Here is a 25,741-nt window from a genome sequence, read left to right on the forward strand (position 1 = left end):
CCTTCAATTTTTAACATCGGGGCCTATAAAGTATAGTCTTATAACTTTTTTTTGGAAAAAATTCTTTTCTGAAAAAAAATTTGATATTTAAATTTTTATTCCAAAAACGAAAATTTTAGACTAAAGTTATACTATATTTTATAGGCACGTTAAAGTGTTTGTCAAGCAGCGAAAAATAATAATTAAGAAATTAAAAGAACAGAGAAAATATCAAATATGACCACAAATTATTTATTAAAACATGTATAATTACTATAATTAACAGCCTTTAACATGATATCATCTTAATTTTAATCAATATTATTAAAAAAAATGAATAAGATATTTCACGATCTAACTAATTAATATCGCATTTATCTTTTATTAATATACGTGCATTACCAAGCACATACATCATAATCAATTTAGAAATTTAAATAGATGTAAATAAAATTTTAAAATAATCAACTTCCTACATTGAACGAAGGCTCGACAAATATGAGAATATTATAATATATTATTGAAAAAAATTTCAGGGTTTTCATAAAAATTTAATATAAATTACTATATGTCAAAATAGTTTTTCCACAAATAATAGAAATATATACATTTTAACAGAAAATTAAATAAAAAAAGTTCCATTTCCGCATTGATTGTCCTTTTGTTAATATTTTTTCAATTAAATGAAAAAAGTTAAGATATAAAAGTGTAAAAGAAAATAATAAAAAGTGGAGGGGGTGAAAAACCAAAAAGCCCTACACTGCCAAAGTCTCTTCAACACACACAGAACTCGTATGTATGCCCCCCTCTTTCTCTCTCTCTCGCTCTGTTTCTCTTTTCTTGCTTCTCTCTCTGTATCTCTCCCTCTCTCTATCTTATACATACATAGAAATTATTAGATCAAATCCAAAACCCTCCAGCAAAGTCTCATCTTTTTACCACCCACATCATTAATTCATCATTTGCATTCCATTTATACACACGCACACAGTTATACACGCACACATACATACATATATATAGATTATAAGGATGAGTAATGGAGGGGGAGGCAAGGTTTCGATTCCAAGTAACATGAAGAAGACGATCCAGAATATAAAGGAGATCACGGGTAGCCATGATGATGAGGAGATATATACAATGCTTAAAGAATGTAACATGGATCCTAATGAGACTACTCACAAGCTTCTTTTTCAGGGTTTGTGTTTTTTTCTATGTGATCTCTCTTTGCATCTTCTTTCTTTTATTATGTGTACACATGTATGATTTTCATATGTTTATGTATGTTGGTTTTGTCTGATTTTAGGGAGTGAGTTTAGTTGTGGTTTATTTGTGTTTTGATATACTAACTAATTTGGTGATAGTGGATTGTAATTTGGGGAAAGATGTGATTTTTATCGGTTTCAAAGTTGGAAGATTTATAATTTTATTGGCCCTTTTATTTGCTAATGAGAATCACAAACTTGATTATGTGGATTGATTTTTATACGGAGCAATGCTTCCGGAGTCCCTAGTTTTGTTTCAGTATCGGTCTCTAGTCTCTAGACTCTAGTAAAGGTTTGCTTTTAGCTAATAAATTTCCTTTTTTAATCTTAATGTCATAACTCTTTGACTTTGTGTTTTGCAGATACATTTCATGAAGTCAGAAGAAAGCGTGATCGAAAGAAAGAGGCAGGGGTTAGTTAGTAGTTTAAAATAAAGTCTTTATTTATTTTTTATATATGCACAATGTTATTGATAATGTGATTGTTGTGCAACATTAAAGAAAGTTACTCTACAGTTGCATATGCAGCAGTAACAGAAAACATATATTGGTATATTTAGGCTAAAAGGTCTAAGACATGCATGTTTCAGAATATTCAAGTACAATGCGCGCAATTTGCTTCTTTAAAAGTACATGTAAATTTACTACTGCATAACACGAATGTAATAGTTATATATGGTTAGTGTATAATTGTGCTATTGCTCTTGTAATTTATGCGTCTTTACTCTTCAGATACTTCCAATTTTTGCATGAACAAGTACTGGGAGTCTAATTACTAACATAGAAATATAATCTTATTTGCATTAGTAGTATTACAAATATCCTTTTTTTCCTGTGTTTTTTGCAGAATGTGAACAAGGAGTCATCAGAATCAAGGTGGAAACCTGGGATGCAGGGGCGTGGCACTAGGGGAGGTCGGGGGAACTATTCATCTCGTTATACATCTCATGGTATTTAGATTTTTCCCTATTTAACAGTTAATTTGGTTGTCTTTCTATAATATGAAACGAGTACTGCTGCATGCTAATGGGTGTTTGAACTGCTATTTTATGTATCTAAGAGAAAGAGCTGAAATACTTGGCTTCTTTTGAAGGTCTAATTATCTTATTATGATTGAACTTCTATTTGAATTTGTATATAAAAAATTCTGGTCAAATCTAGGCCCCATATGTGTTTTTTTGGTTGATTCTGATCTGGATTTAGATATCTAGATAATATCAAGCTAAATCGTCATTTAAGAATTAAAACGTTTACAACTGGAGTTTCACTATCACAAGTATAGACTTGCATTTAGAACTTGGAAAAAATCGTTCCCAAATAATTAATTTTTGATGCATAGTTTGTGTTTAATAAACAAACCAGGTATACCTGTGTATCCCACTCAAGAGTAGGGTCTCGAGAGGTAAGATATAAACCAGCTGTAAGTTTTTTCGGTGAGACCTCCCATATTTGAATAAATAAATAAATGAATGCATGATGTTAAAATACAATAGACAATGGCACAGTGGTAATGGAGTGCAGTGTATATTTAGGTTAGCTTAATGTAAAGCCTAAATGAGCGACTTATAAATTTGCTAATTCTTCTTGTAGTTTAAAGCAATTCTTTGTTTTTAATTTATATCTCTCTAAAAGCATCGCAATTTCATTCTTGTATATGCCATTCGAACTCGAATTGGCCTGGAGTTTAATTCGAGTGTAAGCCTCCATAAATCCTTCAAAAAGGAGGATCTGCACTTTGGATCACTTGGGAAATTCTCACTATATCTATAAACTTATTATTTCAGGAGTCTGGATGTGTAATGGTTATCTATTTTTTTAACCGTGTGAATTTATTCTTCAAGTATATTTACCCGTGCATTCACTTGAGATTTTACATCTATCTGTTCTGTCAGATGCTGGTGGTACCCGAACTTCTGCCTCAGTAAAGGAAAATGGTCCGAGTCGAATTCTAGAGAAGAGTGTTGGCATCTCAACCCCTCCTGCTTCCAAGGATATGAAGCATAAAGTAACATCTGTTGCCAGGTAATGTGTGTGTGATTGCGCGTCGTGTTTATAAATGCAATATAAAGTAACTTCTTTGTCTATGTTGTTTCAGACCCCCTTTGTAAAAATATGAGAAATTTGTACTGAAATGGTGTAATATGCTGACAAACTGTGTATATCTTCCTCTGTTTCAATATTATTTGCAGCTCTGCAACTGTCACGACTGATGGTTCTTCTGGTATAGCTTTTGAAAGTGCTGGAGTCACACAAGCTGGCAGTCGGTTCACAGGAGGTGAGAATAACCAATCTGTAACTTCAGCTGACATTGCTAAGGTGGAGGGCCAACAACCACCTATTCTTTTGGCTGAGACCCAGAAAATCACTACAAATGGTTTTGTAACTGTGGAAGCACCTAGTCTTGTTTTGCAAAGTTCTAGCAATATTCCCACTTCTGGAACATCTGTATCTTCTACAGGAGCCTACTTCTCTGCTTCAGATCCTGTTTTAGTGTCATCTCAGGATTCGCGACTCCTAAGCGCTGTCGGTACAATTAAACGTGAGATCATTCCCGAACAGACTTTCACAGCCCCTGTTGAGAGCAAATCAATTACAGGTAGGATTTGTATTTTAGTAATTAGTAATTATGCATGATGTAAAAAGTTGGACCATAATCCTAAAAGTCAAATGTTTTGACTTTTCAATTTAAATTCGTGCATAAATAATATTAAATAAAATTGCAGCTTTCTCCAACGTTGACAGTTCTTTGGAAGAAAAAACAGGCAGTACACCTCAAATGATCAATAAGAATGAATTGTGTGAATCCTTACAAGCCACAGCTGCTAGTCACATCGTCCCCTCATCAAATTACAGTAGTAGGACAGCACAAGTTATAGGCCCTCAGAAAGGTAGTTGTACACTACATTTTCATGCATAAAGGTTCATTTTAAAGTATTTGTCTTCTGTTTGTTGCTTATTGGGTCAATATGAATCTTTTTGTCTTAAATAATGAAAAAGAAAATTTAGTACACACACACACACACATATTATCAAATAGAAACCAATGTAATTTTAGAAACTAGAAACCACTCTCACAATCACTTCTTATAACTACAGAAATCACGCGTTTATACACTACTAATCACTATTTTATGCAGTAAAATTATCAAATTTTATTTTTGATAATTGAGAATATTTACTTATGTTTGCTATTGGTGGTCAATTATTGATGATCAATTATAGTTGTAAGAGGTCCATGATGGTAGCAAATGACGTTATGAGGTGTGAGGTGGTGGTTGTAGTTACTAGTAATGGTAAGTTATGGTAGCAAGTGGCGATAGGCCAATCGTGGTTGTAGGTGACGGCAACAACAGTGGAAGGAGTTGATAATGATTCCAGGAGGTTCGTCAATATAGTATGAGTGAAGATGATGATAATATACGTTGTATATATGTGTATTTATATATTTATATTTTTGAGATTTCTTATATAAAAAATAGTGATTTGTTATGTACAAACAAGTGATTTTTGCAGTTAAAAACAGTGATAAAAAATTGGTCAGGGACTAGTTTCTAGTTTCTAGGCTAATTTGGTTTCTAGTGGAGTAAGCCTGTATATATTGATAGAGACATTTTATTGACAGTGAGAAAAAAAATTGTTGGATTCAAATTTGAAATATATAAAGCGCCTCTTTGTCTTGCTCCTTTTCTGGTTAGCGGGAAAATTGACACTCTAATATAATGATTGTCAGTGTCACACATTTAATTTTGTTTATTGAGAAGTATAAAAGAAAGCAGCAATGTCACATAAATTATATTATAAATTATGTCCACATATATGCAAGATTTGCTAGTTCATACAACTGCCTTGTTGCATTCTGATACGTGTCGGAAAGTTGCATTGTAATTAATGTTCTCTTTCTAAACAACAGGGGTACCTGCCAAGGAGTGGAAACCAAAGCCCACAAACTTTAACCTTGGTCAAGTGTCTGGCACAGTGGTTTCAGCTGATCCTCCTGCTGTCCCAGTTGAAACTACTAAGCCACGACCTGCAACGGTTCATGATTCAAAAGAAACATATTCTATTCTTGGAAAACAGCTAGAGCAGTCACGCATTTCTGGCAGTCAACATGTTATTATTCCAAATCATATTCATGTACCAGAAGCTGATAAACTAGGGTTTTGCTTTGGAAGTTTTGATGCAAATTTTAAAGTGGTTACACACAATTCCACTGCTTCTGAAAAAAACAAAAGTCCAATTCCTGAAACTTCTGAGAAGACTGAAGAAAGAGCTAAAGAGCAAATAAGGTGCGTCAAGTTATAATTTCCTCCTTTTTATTTGTATAAAATAATTTTGTACAATCACCTGCTTTGGCATATGACTTGTATCCTTTTTACACATTGTTTTAGTAAAATTTGCTTGGTTGTAGTTAATGTGGAGATTGAATTTTTTAAACATTTTTAACAGGAAGATCTGATTCAATAAATTTAGTCATATTTTAAGTATATTACTCTCTCTCTCTCTCTATCTCTCTCTCTCTCTCTCTCTGTGTGTGTGTGTGTTTGTTAATATCCTTCTTTTACATTTTGTCCCCTTCCCTCCCGTTTTTTCAGTAAAGTAGCTGACTGTCTATGTCACGTCCGATTTTCCTAATTTCTCAGCAGTACATCCGCCCCCCTCTCTGTGTCTATAAAGTAGTATGCAGTCCACAGAAAGACACGAGAATGTAGCCTTTTCGTCTGCAACACGTTTAGTTTTGAACTATTCCACCTATACTATTTGTGTTATTTACCTGTTTGGAATTCTTTTTCTTTGAATCTACCAAACCATCTCCTAGTTGTGATCCAGGCACTCAATCTTATTACTCATAGATTATATGTAACTTGTAAACCTGGATAACTTGTGCTTGTCTTAAAATTTGCTTATTCTCACTACCATTTTTAGTTCAAATTTAGGCTGGTTACCTGGGACACTTGTTCATTATTAAAATTTTCTTATGTGGCAAAACATTACAGGAAATGTTTTTTAACTGTATTTTTTCCTTTATGTAAACTAGCCTTTAACCCGTGCGAAGCACGGGCAGGTATATAACTCGTAATTTATTATTTATAATTTAAATTTTAACATTATTTTATTAGTATTTTAGTATTAATGGATTGAATTTTAATTAAATTAAATTATATTATTCAACTGACTATATATATATATATATATATATATATATATATATATTAGTACACTTAATTCGAATTTAGTACACGTAGATTTAAAAATAAAAAAAATCAGAAAATTCAAATCTTTTCCAAACATAGCCGATCGTGTAATACCTTTGAAAGATTCAGTAATTTAATCAATCGAATTTCAAACGTAATTTTGTAATCTTGGTTTTTTTACAACAATAACTTTTAAGATTAGAGGTCGAAAGTGTTATGTAATGGTTCATGTTTATATTGAAATATAACACGTTAAAGTTAAAAGGAATTATATGAAGGTTCTTGTTTAAAAAAGATATTCAAAATTGTATATTTATAATTTTATTTATAACACGTTAAAGTTAAAAATAATTATATGAAGGTTCTTGTTTAAAATAGATATTCAAAATTGTATATTTATAATTTTATTTATAACATCATTATAATTTTTTTAATGTTATATGATAATGAATTGTTATGAGTGTTTTTAGTATTTGAAGCTGTTTAACAATACAATACTAATAGACTCCACATTTGTAGACTTGTAGTACCAAAAGGAGAGTACCAAACCAAAAAATATAACTAAAACCTTGGACTACAAATTATACCCATGTTGGCTTATTATAGTATAGTATAGATTTAATAGTTAATAAATAAATTGAAGGGGTATATTGTCCTTGTCTCTTTATCATCTGGTTCGACATTCTATTTTTCCTGTTTTTTTATGTATCTAAGCATAGAACTATTATAGTATAGACCAGAACTGCGCAACTAATACCATGCTCTCATACCATGCTATTTATGTGAACATGTGGAGTTCAATAGATAATCCTCACCTCTTTGGGGCCAAATTTATGATTATTGAAATATTTGCTTCTGGCTTCTAGTGGACAGTTACAAAGTTTATATTTTGAGTTACTTTTTCTACAAATTCACTACTTACATTGTGACTTCAGCAGCCAAAGTGCCATGGAGACAGTCGAAGAAGAAGAGGATTCTAAGCATTCTGCATCTTCACATGTACCTAACAATTTGACTACTGATTCTGATGTCTCATCCACTGTGGTAGTCCCAGAGAGCTCTGAATCCAAGCAACTGACTGACTTGCCATCAGGAGGTAATCAATATTCTGTGGTGAATACCTCACCTACCTACAGTTTTGGTATCTTGCCGACAATGGTAGCTAGCCAGGCCGCACCAATTGAAAGTACAGATTCTCAAGCTCGTGATGCTTCTCGCCTTCCTGGCTTTGTTGTAAGTCCTCAAGTCTCAGATCTTTAGTATCCCAGGAGTAGTATATGTATCCAAATTTCTACCTTCCTGAAGTAAAGGTTTGTCTAGTAATGGGCATTTCTTATATATATATATATATATATATATATATATATATATATATATATATATATATATATATATATATATATATATATATATATATATATATATATATATTTTTATGTCTGTACTTTCTTGAATCATTAACACGCTGGATTTTATGAAGGCTGTTATTTTCCATGCCTGTGGACTGTATATGTTTTTAAATACGACTAACGAAATTTCATCTTTTGATGAATGCATTCCATACCCATAATTTCACATGACGACTATTTTTTGTAGTCATAGTTTATTTACTGAAACTTTTGGACTGCACATATTTTTGTGCACAGGTACAGCAACCTTATGACCCAAACAGCTACTATGCTCAATTTTATCGAACTGGCACAGATAGTGATACTCGTGTTTCACCATTTCAGTCACCTGGATTTACTGCGAAATACACAGGGAATGTTGCAATGTTGTCGCCACAAGCTTCTCAGTCGGCTCAAGAGGTCTGTTAGTATCACGATCTTTTAAATTAAGTACTTATTCTATACTTCGCCAATATGAATTTTTTTATAATTGGGAACAATGATATTTAGCATGTTTAGAGAAACCATGTAAAATAAATTTTAGGAAAAAAAAACTTACACAGATGCTTATTTAGAAAGTGTCCATGTTTAAAAACAAGTATTAATAATTAATAATGAATAGTAACAAATACTCATAAATTAATGTCCGTTTATATGATTATTGTGTGGTATCATATCTTTAAATTTTTGGAGGAACATATCTTTTTACCTTTAACCCATAATATCCAGTATGTTTTGTGGTCTACTTGGCATTTTGGCTAGGTAGGTTATGTTTCTAAATTAATATTATAGTTGAAAATTGAGCCAATAATAGTATCTAGGTTGACGGCTACGAAGAGTATACTTTTGGGTGCCCTAAATAAGAGATTTCTGTAACTTTGAATGTGTATGTGTGTGTTCGGTGGATAGGGTTAATATTCTAGAGCGTAAGTTATTTAACCTCTTTCCTGAGTGTTGCAGATTTTTCTTTGAGTATATAGTAATTTCTATTACCAGTCTACAAAATAGTCTGATAAAGTCTGCGTAGTAAGTACTGTAGTGACTGTTCACTGGACTTATCACGAGAGTTCCAGAGCTTTTCTACACATCTTACAAGGATTCGGTCTAAACTATACATGTTTACTTTGGAGTTTGGTCAACAGGTCAAGCATGCAATACTTAAAACTGTGGTTAATTCATTTTGGGGTAACAATCTCACTTGATTTGTAAGATTTCAGTTAGCTGGGGATATAAGTAAAATATAACATTCAGCCTAAGTTTTTTGTTTCTTTCTTGTAATGTGTAATACTAAATGAACTAGACTTGTTTGGATTTAACTCCTGTAATGATCCTTTTAAACTTATAGTTACTTACCAACTATGCAGATTGGCAACTCTTTAATATTGTCTACTGCTGGTCCAACTACACTTGTGACACAAGCTGCTGGGGTTATGCAGAGTTCCATTGCTGTTACACAGCAACCACTTCCCGTTTTTAGACAGCCAGCAGGGGTGCATCTACCTCATTATCCTACAAACTATATTCCCTACGGTCATTACTACTCCCCGTTCTATGTACCTCCTCCCGGCATTCACCAGTTTTTAAGCAATGGTGCATTTCCACCACAGCCTCAGCCTGGTAGTTTATATCCAGCTCCACCAGTGGCAACTACCAAATATCCACTCTCCCAATACAAGTCGGGTAACAATACTGGTAATTCAACTCAAATGGGAGTGCCTGGAAGTTATGTACCATATGGCTCCTCCCCTTCTGGATTTAATACTACTAGTTCAGCAACAACAGGAAACTCAGCTTCAAATGATGACCTTGGTTCATCCCACTTCAAGGAAACTAATGTGTACATTACTGGGCAGCAGGTTAGTTTCAAAAATTCCATGCATCGATTTCATCTCTTGTTATTTATTTTATTTGAAATTGCACTTTGTTAAGAATGTATTTAGTTCTTTTACAAAGCGGTATTTTTTTGCACATTTTCAACTTTTACATGATGTAGGTAACCTAGTTCATTATGTAATGTTTTGTTGGAACCATTTTAATGTATGCAGCTAGTCCATCCTATTTGAGCTCTTGCAAGGTCTTTCTTTCCTACATTATGTGCTGTAGTAAATGTTGTAAACTATATTCTATATACAGTTCAGTGCGTCTGATAGGTAAACTTTTACCATGTTCATTGTAGAGTGAAGGCTCAGGTGTGTGGTTTGCTCCTGGTAGAGAGATCTCTGGAATGCAGGCTAGTTCCTTCTACAACCTTCCTCAGGCTCAGATGGGGTATACCGCAGCTCAAGCTGGCCGTGGCAGCTTTGCTAGCATATATCACCCTGCACAACCAGTTACCGCAGCTGCTGTACATCCACTTCTACAGCCGCCTCAGACCATGGCTGGAGCTGTTGACATGGCTGGACCAACAGCAAGCGTTTATCAGCCGTCACAACCTGCAACTGTCAACTGGCCCAACAATTACTAGAAAGTAGGTCTTTTTTTGGCAAACAGGCAATATAAGATGTGGAAATCAGACGAATGGATTTTGTGTCATCTGCTGCAGGTTTGGATGAAGAAATTTGAAGGTGCACCATTGGTTGAAGCTGAGTGTAATTTTATAGGAGGCTGATTTTTGTCTTGTATTTTGATTGATTCACTTGAGGATATAGATGGCGTCATCCTCTTGTTACAGACATCAAACATTCCAAGAGTTACTAGGGCAGGAATGTGCGTGCAGGTCTTCCCTTCTTTTGCAGCTGATATATATAGCCTCTACAACCTTTTATCTCCCTAACGATCACAAGACCTTACGTTTTTACTTGGAAACACAGCCGAGTTTGAAGTCTTTGCACATGTTTTTCTTCTAAACATCTGTTTTATGGTTTTGTGAGACTAGTCATTAGATTTTTAGAAGGTTTATAGTGTCTCCTTTACTTTTCTTCTTTTTTTTATCACTTTTTCCTCGGCATTACATTGTAAAGTGATTTTTGATAGCAGGAAAGGTTGTATGAAATTGTTGTAATTGGTGTAGGTATAATAAGCAAAAGCAGCACATAATTCTTTTCGGTTGCTAAACTATCAGCATCAACAATGGAAAACCTGCGGAGCTTTTGGTAGATAAAGAATAGTTTATTATTCTTGTTTAGATGGTGTCTCATATTTCATAATTACCTTTCGGCCGATGATATTCTGTTGGTTGCTAGGTGTGTGCAATCATATTCCAGAAGTTGGTGAACAACAATACAGCGTGGCCTGCGCGTAATTTACTTTACATTAGCCCGCCTTGATGTTATCATACACTTAAGATAACATATTGTTTTTGCCGTTAGTTCAGTGTTGCACTCTATATATTTGTCACTCTATTTGTACACTTAGCTGGCTAAACTAATTTCTCAACATCAGAAGAGAAGATGCTGCACAAGCTCTTTGGCACGAAGAAGCGAAAGCCTTCTCTTGACCATTGTTTGCTGGCTGAAAGATCTTCTTCAGCCTTGAAGATCATCCATGCCGGAGGAAGAACTGATTACTACTACATGGCAGTCCCCGCTTCACGCGTTATGGAGAAGTACCCTTCGTTCTTGCTAGCAAAGCCTGAGGTTTTCCGGAGGCCATGGGATTCTGTGGTGCGGCCAGAGGAGATACTTGTACCCGGACAGAAGTTCTTTGTTGTTCCCATTCGGACAGTAAAGAAACTGAAACGTAGAATCAGGAAACCTGTGAAGGACAGTTTCCTTGACATGTTCGTGTCCGAATGCTCCATAGATGAGCTTAGTAGCAAGTCATATCTCCCCAAAAGAGATGTTACCAGCAAGTCCAAGGGCAAAGTTAAAGTAGAAAAACGTGGTGTGAGTTTCAACAAGAGTACTGATAAGAACAAGTCAGGTGGTAATGACATGGAGAAAAAGCGAAATGGTGATCAGCTGAAGAAGAGCTCAAGTGGAGCCATGCCTAGCGAGATGAAGACGAGGAGGGTGAGGATGATAACATGGGAGCCATCTCTCACTGTTATTGCCGAGTGTCACGTTGAATGACAAGTGAATACGAAGCTCGCATTGCTTCTTCATCAAATCTGTTTAGCTGCACTTCCAAATACTTTTGTCAACTCATTATTATTTTATACGTTATCAATCCGTCATAGAGATCTGGGTGCGTCAGATGAAATTTTGAAAATGATATCATGCAAAAATTTACATTACATTCATATCAAAGTAGAGTAATATAGTCAAAAATATTATTTTAATATTAACAACAAATCAATTCAAGTACATACAAATATAAAAATATATAAATTTATCATTATATATTACATATACATAAATTTATTAATATAAACATACATATATATAGGGATATGATCAAATAATTTTTTTTTTAAGTTACAAACTTACAAACTTTTTTTTTTTGAATTTTTTTATCCTCCCATCATGTTAATCTTTAATTATAGAAAGTATTCATGTTGAAAATTCTTGAAAAAACATCACAATTTTTAAAAATAACGCATAAATAAATCGTGCATTCAACACATTTGTAATTGGGGTTCAACATCGGGTGTAGAACACTAATTATCATTGTGTTGAATATAGTTATAAAGATGCTTAAACTATACCTCTCGGGTTTGGGTAGGGTATAGAAATATAAATATTGGTTATATAATGCGTTTAACTTAGTTCTTATATTGAAAAATTAGTTTATGTACTTCTCCAACACAATTTTGATCGATGTTCAACAAAATATCTTAAAAAATGTTGAACTCAAGTTATATATGTGTTGGAAAAAAAAGTTTGTAAGTTTGTACCAGAACCCTCCCATATATATATATATATATATATATATATATATATATATATATATATATATATATATATATATATATATTATTTCAATTATTTCAGATAAATAATCTAAAATAAACACAAATAGTAAGAATTTTATTATTACTGTTTATTTAGCTGAATTATTTGTGTTTTTCGTTTCGGCATACGGTTGGCACCAAACAAGAAGCAGAAAATAAGTAGCCAGCATTAGTAGAAGGTAAACATTCATGGTTTATTGCTTTCTAGAATGAGTTAAATGGATAAAGACATATACCATCAACATTTTTCTGTTTTCTTCAAAGAATTTGATTTGCCAAATTAGAGCTAATTTATTATTATAGTACAGATTAGGTAAAAATAATTCAAAAGGAAGAAGACAGAATATCTTACCTGATTATTGTTAAGTGGCTACCTTTTCAAGATTAATTAAAATATATAATTAGGCTAGCTTTCGGGTTCTTAATCTCCTGCATACACGTGTCATGGCTCCGGGTTTAATAAAAAAAAGGTTGTGCAGATAAATTTTTTTGGATATTTTGATTGGGATATGTAGAGATCCACGTTATTAAAAAGTAGGAATCTATAAAAATAAATCAAATTTATAAATTTTAATATTTATCATGTGTCCATAAATACACATGAGAAACCGGAAAAATATACCAAATACCCCTGAGAACATATGTTCGTGATGTTTATTCAATATTTTTGTTTTTAAACATTTAAAATATTAATATTAAAAGTTTTTTAAGTGATAATAAAATTTCAATATATTACTTTTGTCTTTTATTTACTTAATATTAAATTTAATACAATTTACTTATATCTATATTATACTTGTAATTTATTCTCTCTAATTTCACATTTTTTGTCTTATATGACTTTTTCTGGTCATATTAATCAAATTTTGATTAAAGATGCACATAAAATATAAATAAAGATATAATAAATTTGTATCACTAGAAATTATCAAATCAAATATGATGAATGAGTGTTATTTTTAACAAATATGATGAATGAGTGTTATTTTTGTTTTTTAAATAATTATAGAATAATAAAATTATTTTTTATTGTCAGACTTAAGTACAATTAATTTACATAAATATTATATTTATAACTTATATCTTAATAGGTATTGATTAATTATTAGTACATATAATTTAGGGATCTTTTTAAAAATACCCATCTGTAAAATCATTTTTTTAAAAATACTACCATCTTTTTCATTGTTTTTAAAAATACCTTTTCATAAAATTTTTTTTTCAAAAATACGATTTGCAACTTTTGCAACCTCATTTGCAACCTTGGGCGGCGCAGCCGTAAAAGTTGCAAATGAGGTTGCAAAAGTTGCAAATAAAAATGAAAAGTTGCAACGGTTGCAACTGCAGTTGCAACTAGTTCAACTGAAAACAGTAAGTTGCAAATGAGGTTGCAAAAGTTGCAACTGCAGTTGCAACTTTTGCAACTTCAGTAGCAAAGTTGCAACTGCAGTTGCAACTTTTGCAACTTCAGTAGCAAAGTTGCAACTGCAGTTGCAACTTTTGCAACTGCAGTTGCAACTTTTGCAACTTCAATTGCTACTGCAGTTGCAACTTCAGTTGCAACTTAATGCAACTGAAAACTATATATAGTTGTAAATGAGGTTGCAAAAGTTGCAAATGAGGTTGCAACTGCAGTTGCAACTTTTGCAACTTCATTTGCAACCTCAGTTGCAACTAAATGGAACTGAAAACTGTAAGTAACAACAGATGTATGGTGTGCCCCTGGCGGGGCCATTAGAATACAATAGAATCAACTGAATGCAACCATATGCAACTGAATACAACCATATGCAACCATATATGCAATTACAAATACTGATTTCAAGTTCCAGTTTTCAAATGTCAATTTCGACCTCATTTTCGGAATCGATATATATATATATATATATATATCGATTCCGAAAATGAGGTCGAAATTGACATTTGAAAACTGGAACTTGAAATCAGAAATTCAGTTGCAGATGAAGTTGCAAAAGAGGTTGCAACACGGCTGGCTAGTTGCAAATGAGGTTGCAAAAGTTGCAAACAGTATTTTTGAAAAAACAATTTTATGAAAAGGTATTTTTAAAAATAATTCTGGAAGGTAGTATTTTTGTAAATAATTAAAGAAAAGGTAGGTAGTTTTGTAGATTTCCCTATAATTTATTACGACCGGCAGTTACATTTGAGGCAGCTTAATTACAAATATTTAAAATAATGCAATCTGATTGCATCTCCATTAAATTAATTAAAACTTATATGCAGGAGACTCCACAGCATGATTTCCAAATTAATTAGTAAAAAGACAAATGTTCCGAGTCACAAAGCAACAGTGAAATAAGTGAGAAAATAAAAAGGAAAAGCAATAATTAAATAGTCCTACTAGAAAGAATAATCACACCTAATCCCAATTTATTACACTAGTGAATATATAACCCAGCCAGTAACTCCTCTCTTCTCTCTCCACCTATACTTACATACATATATAGTCACAGCGAGAGAGAGAGAGTGAGTGAGAGAGAGAGATGGGAGATGAGGTGATGGAGGAAGATAATACATGGAACAGAAAGAAACAGATTGTAATTGAACAAGTGGCTAATAAAGTTATATATGGCGAAGATATATATGCGAAAATTCAGGGGGCTCGAGATATTAGACGGCTTGTTAGAAACTCGTCGGCGGTTAGAGCGAGATCTAGTTTCGCCGCCGCCGGTGTCATTCCGGCGCTGATTCCGATGCTCTCGGAGGTCAATTTTGAGGCGCGGGAGGCTGCTCTTGTTGCTTTGCTCAATCTTGCCGCGAGAAATGAACTGTATGTTTTTTATTTGGGATTTGGTTTAATTTTATGTGATATGTTTGTGTATTTTTTTGTTGTGTTTGGGGAATTTGTGAGCATTGGTTATTTTTGTCTGATTTGTGTGTGGAATTGGGGTTTTTGGTGATTTAGGGTTTGAGATGAAGATATTGGAGTTGTTAGATCTGTTAGATACCTAATTATATGATATCGGATTTTAGTCGTGATGCACACTTTACTTGGTAATTTTGTCTGAGTTTTGTCTCTTCGGAAATTTTGGTAGTTATTGAATGGGTATTGGGAACATTTGTAGAGTATTTGGTGAATAGCTGGTTCTTAGAATTAGCTATTTAACCCGGAATGTATAATCTTTGTTGATAATTATGATTAGAAATTAAGCTCAAGATTCAGATTAGCTGGGCTGTGTATTGACTTGTTTGTAGATTCTAGATTTCTTTAATCGTAAGTTTTGATAAATGAGCGGTCTTTGTACGTATGTTTAAATTTGTAGCCGCCATTGTTACATTGTTCCGACATTATTACGTCATCATTCTGCCAAAGTAGAACTGACAGGACTGCTCGATGATATAAAGTTATCGCCCTCAATTGGATTTGTGATCTTCCTTTAGCATGTTCAACCAAATTAAGAAATTCACTATTATTAATAGTATTTGGAAGTTGTAGCAGCTAGTTAGCATTTTTTATTAATCGAGCCTTCCATATCTCATGCCATCAGAGACTCCTAAAATGCTGACCTCTTGTTACCAAGAAAAAAACAGTGTCCACTAGACTACAATGCGTGGAATCTAGATTGACTGGTTCTAATGAGATCAGATGTTCTTCCTTCTTTCTGTCCTTGGCATATCATGGATTATATGTTTTCAGTTTTCACTGCACTGATTTTGTCTTGTTATGATTATGTGTCTTTTATTTGTTATGTTACATGTAGGCGGATATCATATAGACTTTGGAAAGTAAACCTGATCTGAAGGCGAATTATGCTAATTGCGATCTTCAAATCATGTTGTTCCATATACTAATTATTATTTGCTTTAAGATTCTGTTCGATGCAGAGAATGCACGGTGATTCTTATATTAATATATGTCAGTATACGATTTTTCTTTGACAATGAGCAAACATATATAATAGGAAATTTTCGTAGCATTTGCAGAATATAGTCAGGTTGTCCACCTGTATTGCAATTTATTGGGTGTGTACATGCAGCTAGTTGTATACTTGTTACAGGTTCATTGACCTAGCTATTACTGTACATTGTTGACTAAATATTACTGAATCTATAAGATGTTTCAGTTGCCCATCCTGGGAATGCAAGAAAATATGTCTGCGCTTATGCATTCTGTGTTGTTTCTGTTTGCCAAAGCTAAACAGCTATATTGCAAAACATCTGCGTAGTACCAGCATTTTGACATGCTTGACTATTGGGCAAGGACTTGGGTTGAGTCTGTTTAAATTTTTTACAAGACTTAAGTTATATTTTGTGTCCTGACTATACTTTAGCTCATTAGAAACTATTGTTTCATATCTACTAACTGCTTGTACCGAAACAGTTGATCAATATATGACATATCTGGTTGTATATACTTGTGCTTTTGTCGTATTCAATCCTTTCTTAAAAAATTAAATTTTCAGGAACAAGGTCAGCATAGCTGCTTCTGGTGCTATCCCTCCTCTAGTGGAGCTGCTAAATATCCAGAGTGGCAATCTAAGAGAGCTAGCTACAGCTGCAATTCTGACACTTTCATCTGCTCTGCCCAACAAGCCAATAATAATAGTCTCTGGTGCTGCACCTCTTCTAGTACAGATCCTTAGCTCTGCAAGTCTTCAAGGAAGGGTTGATGCAGTAACAGCCCTCCATAATCTTTCCACTTGCAATGAAGATCCTGCTTTGGTTCTCGATGCTAGAGCTGTACCTCCTCTCATTAATCTTCTCAAAGAGTGCAAGAAGTACTCCAAGTTTGCTGAAAAAACTACTGCGTTACTTGAAAGGCTTTCTATGTCCGCGGAAGGGAAAACAGCGATCAGAAATGTAAATGGTGGAATACTAACCCTTGTAGAAACAGTTGAAGATGGATCCCTTGTTAGCACAGAACATGCAGTTGGAGCTTTGCTCACATTATGCCAGAGCTGCAGAGATACGTACCGTGAACTCATCCTTAGAGAAGGTGCAATACCAGGCCTTCTACGGCTAACAGTAGAGGGCACACCTGAAGCTCAGGATCGAGCTCGGACACTTTTGGACCTGCTTAGAGATGCTCCTCCAGAAAAAAGACTAGCTTCCTCTGTTATGGAGAAAATTGTTTATGACATTGCAACCCGGGTCGATGGATCTGATAAAGCTGTTGAAACAGCCAAGAAATTACTGCATGACATGGTTCAGAGAAGTATGGAGTTAAGCATGAGCAACATCCAGCTCAAGGCTGCATCTAGTACACCTTCAGACGTCCCCCCTTCGTGATAGATTTTCTGACAAGGACTTGTTGGTAGAATATCTGAAGTTAAAGAAGGAAGACACCAATAAGATTCGGGTAGTGCCCAGTTAACCCTTGACTTCAACACGCTAATACTGATAACTAGATTAGGTAGTACTGGTGGGAATTTTTAGAGCCCTGTGAGGTGATTTTTCTAACCTTATATCGGGCATGGTCCGTTGTTTCACTATGTCCCCGATGTTGTAAAAGTTCTACTTGTACATTTCTATTAATTTTAGCCTGGAGAGCAGAAGTTGTGCTTACCAGAATGTGCAACACTAGTTTAGATTTTGGCCTCTTGGTAGAGATTTGGTGGTAATACAGTAGTTCCATATTTTGCAAATCTAAACTGGTTGTTTACTCTCTCCATTTTACATGAATATATCAGATTCCGGGTTTTACCTGTACGCCTGCTAATATATAATTTTAAATTTATTATTTATAATCTAATTTAATATATAATTTGAAACTTTTTGTATGTAATTAATTTTTAACATCATTATGTCAGTGTTTTAGTTAAAATTTGATTAATTGACTTATTATTTTTTTTCTTGAAAATTTATTTTTTTCAATATTTATTATATATTGTAGGTCGGTAATACAATAATAAATATTTTTATTAAAAAGTAAATCGGAAACTCCTATGATGTTGATCTAAAAAAGAATCAAATGAGATAAATCCTTTCTTGTTGAGGAAGATTATTGAAACAAATAAACGACTTCTGGCTCTCCACCACTCAAAATTGATGGAAGGCCCTCCTCTAATGAAGACGGCTACTTCAAAAATAGATAGAATATTAAAATTTTATCTATCATCTTTTCTATTCAATACAATTTTATTGTTATAAGAGATTGTTGATAATAGAAAACAAAAAACTGTACCAACGAAGATTCGAGGATAGAATGGAAAAAGCATCTAAGATAGGGAAGATAGATTCATTACTTAAACTAGCAATTTGCTCGTGCTTCGGTAGTTTTATTTTATTTTTCCTAATTAATTTAAATATAATTAAATTATGATTAACATAATTTTTGTTTTTTTAATTATTTTCATTCATGATTATCATACATTTAATCTGTGCCTAATTGTCCGTGTACATTGAATATAGTTATTTTCTTATTTTTTGTGTTTGTAGTTATTGGCCACGCACATGAAAGTAAAAATTGTTAGGAGAGATTGTTGAAAATAAAAAAACAAAAGACTGTACCAATGGAGATTCGAGGATAAAATGGAAAAAGAATTGAAAGGAGGAAAGATTGTTAGGAGAGATTGTCGAAAATAAAAAACAAAAAATGTACCAATAGAGATTCGAGGATAGGATGAAAAAAGAATCGAAGGGAGGGAAGATAGATTTATTACATAAATATCGATATTTGTCATATTAAAATTCAATATAAATAACATTTCACTATAAACTAGAATTAATTTATCTCGAGTGACTAATTTATCTTCCACCGAAACGCTTCTTACATCCATCACAGCACAAACTTCAATGCAGCTGGAGCAGCAAGAGCAATCACTCCTCCCTCTGATGCTGCTAGTTAGTAAATCACCACTCACTCTCACGCTTCTTCACAGCTAAGGTAACTTCAACCTCAGCTACCGATCTATCACACACATAAATAATCTTTTACCCGTAGCTCATCTTTCCAGATCTAGTACTTCCACTTAATTCTACTAGCTCTTCTTGTTTTTTTTTTTCTATAAATCTTGTACACCCTAATCTAGATTTGATTGTAAACTGAAATGTGGGGCCGGTCTACGTTATCCCGGACCGGGAGTTTCCGGCCGGAGAATCTGGGTCAGAATGCCCTGGCTATGATTGGTAATCTTTGTTTCACATTGTTTGTGCTTGTTGTTCTTGTGTTTACGATTATCGCCGCTACGTATGAGCCCGAAGACCCCTTGTTTCACCCCTCTAGCAAGATCACTAACTTTTTGACTTCTGACTTGAATGCCACTTTTAAGTCGGATAGTACTGTTGTGAAGACGGGGGAGGATTTTATGGCCCCCAATCAGACGGTGTTCGAGACTACTTTTATTAATGTCACTGATGTTAATTTGGGGGTTCCGTTGAGGGAGGATATTAATGCGGATGAGGTTACGCCGTTTGAGTGTGAGTCGCAGATGGGGAAGCCGATTGATTGTACGGATCCGGCTGTGTTTAATTTGTTGATGACGTCTGCGATTGAGGAGTTTAAGGATATTCATTTTTATCGGTTTGGGAAGCCGGTGAGGGGGTATAATGATAGTTCCTGTCATATGGCGTGGAGGTTTAGGCCCAAGGAGGGGAAGACGGCGGCGTTTTATAAGGATTATCGTAGCTTTGTGATCCATAGGTCTGATAATTGTACTTGTAGCTTTGTGATCCATAGGTCTGATAATTGTACTTTGAGTGTGGTGAGGATTGGGGATTATCATTCTGGAGGGAATGCTAGGAAGAGAAAGAGGAATCAGAGGCCTGGTTTCGAGAAGCCGCAAATGAATCAAGAACAGCAGGGTGCTGCTTTGCCTGTTGTTGGGGAGTTTGTGAATGATACGTTACCTGCGATTGAAACAGAGGGATCATTCAGTAGTGGGAAGTACTTACTATACGATGGAGGTGGAGAGAGGTGCAAGAGCATGGATCACTATTTATGGAGTTTCATGTGTGCTTTGGGAGAGGCTCAGTATCTGAATAGGACGCTTGTGATGGATATGAGCATTTGCTTGTCTTCGATCTATACTTCCTCGGGTCAGGATGAAGAACAGAAGGATTTCAGATATTACTTTGATTTTGAGCATTTGAAGGAGTCCGCTTCTGTGCTAGACCGGACTCAGTTTTGGGTAGATTGGAACAAATGGCACCAGAAAGACGGACTAGCTCTCTTCCTTGTGGATGATGTTAAGATCACGCCAATGAAACTGGCAGACGTGCAAGATACTTTAGTGATGAGGAAATTTGGCTTGAATGAGCCGGACAATTACTGGTACAGGGTGTGTGAAGGAGAAGCGGAGTCTGTTATTCAACGGCCTTGGCACATGATATGGAAATCCAGAAGGTTGATGGATATTGTCTCCGCAATTGCTACAAAATTGAATTGGGATTTTGACTCTGTTCATGTTGTCAGAGGGGAGAAGGCTAGAAACTTGGAACTTTGGCCTAATCTGGCAGCAGATACTGCCCCTGAAGCTCTAATATCCACCTTGCAAGAGAAAGTTGATGAAGGGAGGAACCTGTATATTGCAACAGATGAACCAGACACCTCCTTTTTTGACCCTCTAAAGGACAAATTTTCCACTCATTTTCTGGATGAATACAAAGAGCTTTGGGATGAAAACAGTGAGTGGTATTCTGAGACCATGAAGCTCAACAGTGGTGTTCCCGTTGAATTTGATGGATACATGAGGGCTTCTGTTGACACAGAAGTTTTCTTGAGGGGCAAAAAGCAGATTGAGACTTTCAATGACCTTACCAGGGACTGCAAGGATGGTGTTAACACTTGCAGTACTGCCAGCTAACTTTTTACTTGTGGGCTAAGAACTCGATGCTGCTAGATATAGTACTCGTCACTTTTACCACTAGGTACCTGTGTTGATTCTGCAATTTATTTCTTGTTGAAGTGGTAGCATATTTGAATACATTTTCCTGGAGTATTGTACCTTGGATAATTACACTGTTGCTTGATTTGTATTTGTTGATCATAATTGTGCCTGCTCTACCGTTTCTCCTATTTATTATTGTTTCGATCCATGTTTGATAGACTCGTGCTCCCACATTTTGTATAAGATTGGAATTATTTTACAGTATCTGTATGGGACAAATATATTTCCTTTTTAGCAATCAAAGAGCCTGAAGCGTGTAACCATGTTTGATGCAAATTATAGTTGGGGAGCCGAGATTTTTGTATAGAGAAGGGAAAAATATATGCGCAAGTGCTTTGCCATCTCATTTCAAATGTCTTTAATTTACTTGTTGACTTGTAAAATTTAAGCACAGATGCCCATTAGATACAGAGCCGTTTATATATTTATTCTTGCCAGTTATTCAAATAGATGATTACAAGTATCAGAAGTATCTTTCGGGTTTCTGCTAATACATATAATAGACAATATACCTTGTGTTTAATCGTCTTCTTTGGTACAAATTGTTATGTGCTTGTAAGGGGCACATCGGGTGATCAAGGTCAATAATCTTCCTAGCAAAGCTTTCATGAAAGACAGGCCATCGCTGAAGAGTAGTAACAGAAGTTGAAACATTGCAGTTATTTGTACAATACACCTTTATTCATCACAAACACCGCGACGTTTCAAGAAACTGGCATATTTAATATAGATACAACTACATGAGCACACCAGGTTCACTTTCATAACTCCCTATATTCTACTATGCTGTACATAGACACTTGTCCATGGTGCGTATCAATCAAACCGCTCACACTGGATAAGTATCTTCTTGTGTTCCCTTCGTCCTTGCCTCACATAGGACAAGTATCTTCTTCTTCTTCTTCATCTTGGGGAATCATGTTTGTCCTGCAGTTAGGGCAGGTGACCTTCCGATATTTCAGCCACTTCTCCACACAAACTTGATGGAAAACATGCCCGCATGACAAATGGTTTATTACCGCCTTTGGTCTAAAATTTGTCAAGCAAACAGAGCAATCATGCTCGTGTTGCTGAGAACACAATGAGTCGTATCTCATTGCAGGTATCCTGCTACGGAACTCTTCTATAGAGGCTTCTGAGGAGCTTTCATAGCATTCTAATGAGTTTGAGGGGATATCGATGGTGTTGTATTCTTCCCACGGTCCAATATCGATGCCTATTGTCTTGAGTACAAAGCGGACTATCTCCTTCATCATAGAGATGTATCTAGCTGTGTTGACCAGAATCATGCACATCATCCCTGCATCAGCTGGACTGGGGTATTGCGAGAGTCCCATATTTGACTCGGAACCTAATTGAACATAAAACGGATACATAAGCGTCATTGCAGATAATAATGACATATAAAGAGGAACGAAGCAAATCCAGATGATCACAAGATGGAAATTAATTAGAGAACACTGAATCTACCCTCCTTTACACTAGCAAAATGTTTCAAATTAACTATGGATCTTCATACAAGCACAGAATAGAAACACAAGGCAATCCAAAAAAGGAAGGCTTGCTTATCTATATACAGAAACAGAAATAAGTCCTTTTGTGTGTTCTGATCAAAATAGGAAACCATGTGCTTTCAAAGACCAAATGTCTCACTCTGATGCAAGGTGTCGGTATTGAAGCTGTGTCCATCTTCCATTAAAACACCCTATGCTTTCATAGATATAACTAATCATGCATATAAATACACAATTCACAAACCAAAGCTCGTCGATTTTGCCAAAATTTCGACAAATTTATCTACTTAAAAACAAATGAATTTCAAGAAGACAAGAAACACCAGTCATGTTTAAATACAGTAACATCTTGATCTGTTGATCCCAGTCAGAAGTAGATCTAAGAATATTTTCTTAAGTGGCATCAAACACTTTTCGAAAAACACCTGTATATTTTCAAATTTTGTGGAATATTTCAATAATTTTGTAAAATTTAGAATGACGAAAACATGTCAAAAATTTTTTACAAGGGCACGGCTCTCTTACTAGATCCGCCATGATCACGGCCAAGATTCATTTCAGATCAAAAACATTTCTATTCCTTAAATTCAAAGCTCAAACCCAGCTAGATCATAAACCAAGTTACCAAGTTACACACCACCAGAGAACTCATAATTCGAACTTACCAGATGTCGAGAGTTCAAATATAGATTGTATATATATCTAAATCTGTACAAGAAAAGGGACCACTTTGTCCAAAAAAATCACGGGAACTGACAAAAAAACTAAAGATAATCAAGATCACACAATCTAAATAAGGGTAAAAAATATTTATTGTTAAGACATAACCCACTTTTTATAAACAACAAATCTACACACAGAATCAAAGTAAGAAGAAATAGGATACGAGATCTGAAAGATAGTAGTAAGTGAAGTGAAGAAAAAGAATACTTACAGGGCAGGCTTGAGATGGTATTCCAGAAGAGAGAAGATGAATGTATTTGTTTTGTTTATTGGGGTAAAGAGAATACGCAGAAGAGGATTATATATACACAGGGGCCTAGTGAGCAAACAGGGGGTGCGTGAATGAGACAGCGCCGTATGAGTAGCTTTGCTCATCATTGGCGCCTACTGGCTAGGCCCGTAGACCCCCTGGAGCTCGGCTTGTTTCACGACTCGGGTTCATTTATAATTGGACCTAGGTCCATCGTTTTATAGGTTTATTTTTTTAGCATTAGCAAAATTATTGTTTAGGTTTTTGTGAATTATAATATTAGTTATATAATTTATTTAAAAATGAAATCTTTGGAAAACTAATTTTAATTACGTATTGACCTATATGGAAGTATAAAAGATTTTGACTGTACTAATTTAGATGTTTGAATGACTTTTGACTCTTTTGTATTTTAATAAGGATTTGTATTTTAATAAGGATGTATATGTTATATAAGCATTCATTGTTTTTAATAAAATAACTCTAATGTTGATGATCTCATCAAATTATTGAAATCATCTGCATCACCATGTATTCTAATATAATTGTCAAATTGTTAAAATCGATATACATCATTCTATATTCTGACCAAATAAATCGTGAATACTTAAGAATATTAATTAGATTAACAGATAATATATATATTTAAAGTTGAATTAGGATATATAATTTTTATTAAGTATCTTAGAGACGTGTAATGAATTTTTGGAAAAAAATATATACGTTTATGTTCTCCTTTAAATAAATACTAGTTGAGAAGCCGCGCGTTGCGGCGGTTTATAAAAATTATATTAATGATTCAATATTAATATTTTTGTAATAAAATAATTTTGTAGCTGTCTATAGAATGTATATTAATGTTTCAAAATTAATATTTGTAAGATAAATTAATTTATATTATAAAAATCTTGATGTAATACTAATACTAATATATAAAATTGCAAAATTGGACTATAATTCATGGTGAAAAAATGAAAATAAATTTATACACGTAATTAACAATTTAAAGCACGACGAATCTTAATTTTATTTGTGTGTTTTTTTAAAAAAAAATAATAATGTTCTTACATTGTCACCTTCCTCCAATTTTTTGATTGATTGTGCACAAAAACATCTAACTTAAATCCGTAAGATAGCAGTCTATAACTACCCTTACTTGTAAGGACCTTTATTTTTTAATATTGTATAAACAACCTTCACTTAAAAGTTGCTTGAACGGAGCAAACAGATTATGCATGAATAATTTTTTCCTATATAAAAGTAAATCATATAAAAATTAACAATAACAACATGTTCAATGAACAAAACAAATAATATAAAAGAATAATCAACAAACATACATCACTAATAATTAATTTATTGATATCAACCATCAAATCATTCAAGACTATATTCTTTTTCCGTATTTGGATTTGTCGACTCCCACGTAGGGGTATATAACTAACTTTGCTTGCAACAATCTTTATTTTTTAACACTGTATAAATAGTCTTCACTTATCGTTGCAGAATAACGACACCACTGAGTTAGAAATCGAGCAAGAGAACTATCACCAGAAAGAGGTAGGGGTTGTGGTATTGAAAGAGAAGAGGTTGTGTTTATACTTTATATGAACCAAAACCCTACAATCTATACGGGTATATATAGGTGTAGCAAAACTTGTGTGTTACTCTTTACCATAATTAAATAATCTGAACTAAAATCAGATTAAAACTTTCAAGCTACTATATTCCATAAATAATCTAAAACAAAA

At 34.1% G+C, this 25,741-nt stretch overlaps 4 protein-coding genes across 7 annotated transcripts; 3 read left to right on the forward strand and 1 right to left on the reverse strand.

Moving 5' to 3' along the window:
- The first annotated feature begins 736 nt into the window (after positions 1–736).
- Positions 737–10,947, forward strand: LOC108227993 (GBF-interacting protein 1). 4 transcript variants are annotated; one of them, XM_017403439.2, is made up of 12 exons: positions 874–1,177; positions 1,607–1,656; positions 2,091–2,193; positions 3,136–3,265; positions 3,433–3,518; positions 3,702–3,839; positions 3,967–4,131; positions 5,154–5,529; positions 7,371–7,668; positions 8,082–8,243; positions 9,188–9,679; positions 10,000–10,947. In XM_017403439.2, the coding sequence occupies exons 1-12, from the start codon at positions 1,012–1,014 to the stop codon at positions 10,285–10,287; spliced, it is 2,454 nt and encodes an 817-aa protein (XP_017258928.1). In that variant the 5' UTR covers positions 874–1,011; the 3' UTR covers positions 10,288–10,947. The 4 variants fall into 4 exon arrangements, with proteins under 4 accessions (XP_017258924.1, XP_017258927.1, XP_017258928.1 ...); XM_017403435.2 differs by having other exon boundaries at positions 737–1,177; positions 3,433–3,839; XM_017403438.2 differs by having other exon boundaries at positions 774–1,177; positions 3,433–3,839; positions 8,169–8,243.
- Positions 10,948–15,040: 4,093 nt separating this feature from the next.
- LOC108224677 (U-box domain-containing protein 4) lies at positions 15,041–18,260 on the forward strand. The gene is made up of 2 exons (XM_017399362.2): positions 15,041–15,445; positions 17,079–18,260. The coding sequence occupies exons 1-2, from the start codon at positions 15,159–15,161 to the stop codon at positions 17,902–17,904; spliced, it is 1,113 nt and encodes a 370-aa protein (XP_017254851.1). The 5' UTR covers positions 15,041–15,158; the 3' UTR covers positions 17,905–18,260.
- A 1,078-nt stretch (positions 18,261–19,338) lies between these two features.
- LOC108227418 (uncharacterized) lies at positions 19,339–21,651 on the forward strand. The gene is made up of 2 exons (XM_017402543.2): positions 19,339–20,257; positions 20,294–21,651. Exons 1-2 carry the CDS (start codon positions 19,665–19,667, stop codon positions 21,417–21,419), a joined length of 1,719 nt encoding a protein of 572 aa, XP_017258032.1. The 5' UTR covers positions 19,339–19,664; the 3' UTR covers positions 21,420–21,651.
- Positions 21,652–22,129: 478 nt separating this feature from the next.
- LOC108227419 (probable E3 ubiquitin-protein ligase XERICO) lies at positions 22,130–24,108 on the reverse strand. The gene is made up of 2 exons (XM_017402544.2): positions 23,952–24,108; positions 22,130–22,854 (listed from the first exon to the last, which is right to left on the reverse strand). The coding sequence occupies exon 2, from the start codon at positions 22,838–22,840 to the stop codon at positions 22,376–22,378; it is 465 nt and encodes a 154-aa protein (XP_017258033.1). The 5' UTR covers positions 22,841–22,854; positions 23,952–24,108; the 3' UTR covers positions 22,130–22,375.
- Between the last annotated feature and the right edge of the window lie 1,633 nt (positions 24,109–25,741).

This window comes from Daucus carota, chromosome 6, assembly GCF_001625215.2.
Source record: "Daucus carota subsp. sativus chromosome 6, DH1 v3.0, whole genome shotgun sequence".
NCBI classification, from domain to species: Eukaryota; Viridiplantae; Streptophyta; class Magnoliopsida; order Apiales; family Apiaceae; genus Daucus; species Daucus carota.

Bases quoted from the DNA above. Each gene is read 5' to 3' on its own strand.
- LOC108227993 (XM_017403435.2), top strand. From the start codon at position 1,012: ATGAGTAATGGAGGGGGAGGCAAGGTTTCGATTCCAAGTAACATGAAG. The intron at 2,194-3,135 runs GTATTTAGATTT...CTGTTCTGTCAG, and splicing joins ATCTCGTTATACATCTCATG to ATGCTGGTGGTACCCGAACT. The intron at 3,840-3,966 runs GTAGGATTTGTA...ATAAAATTGCAG, and splicing joins TGAGAGCAAATCAATTACAG to CTTTCTCCAACGTTGACAGT.
- LOC108224677 (XM_017399362.2), top strand. From the start codon at position 15,159: ATGGGAGATGAGGTGATGGAGGAAGATAATACATGGAACAGAAAGAAA. The intron at 15,446-17,078 runs GTATGTTTTTTA...TTAAATTTTCAG, and splicing joins CTTGCCGCGAGAAATGAACT to GAACAAGGTCAGCATAGCTG.
- LOC108227418 (XM_017402543.2), top strand. From the start codon at position 19,665: ATGTGGGGCCGGTCTACGTTATCCCGGACCGGGAGTTTCCGGCCGGAG. The intron at 20,258-20,293 runs GTCTGATAATTG...TGTGATCCATAG, and splicing joins CGTAGCTTTGTGATCCATAG to GTCTGATAATTGTACTTTGA.
- LOC108227419 (XM_017402544.2), bottom strand. From the start codon at position 22,840: ATGGGACTCTCGCAATACCCCAGTCCAGCTGATGCAGGGATGATGTGC.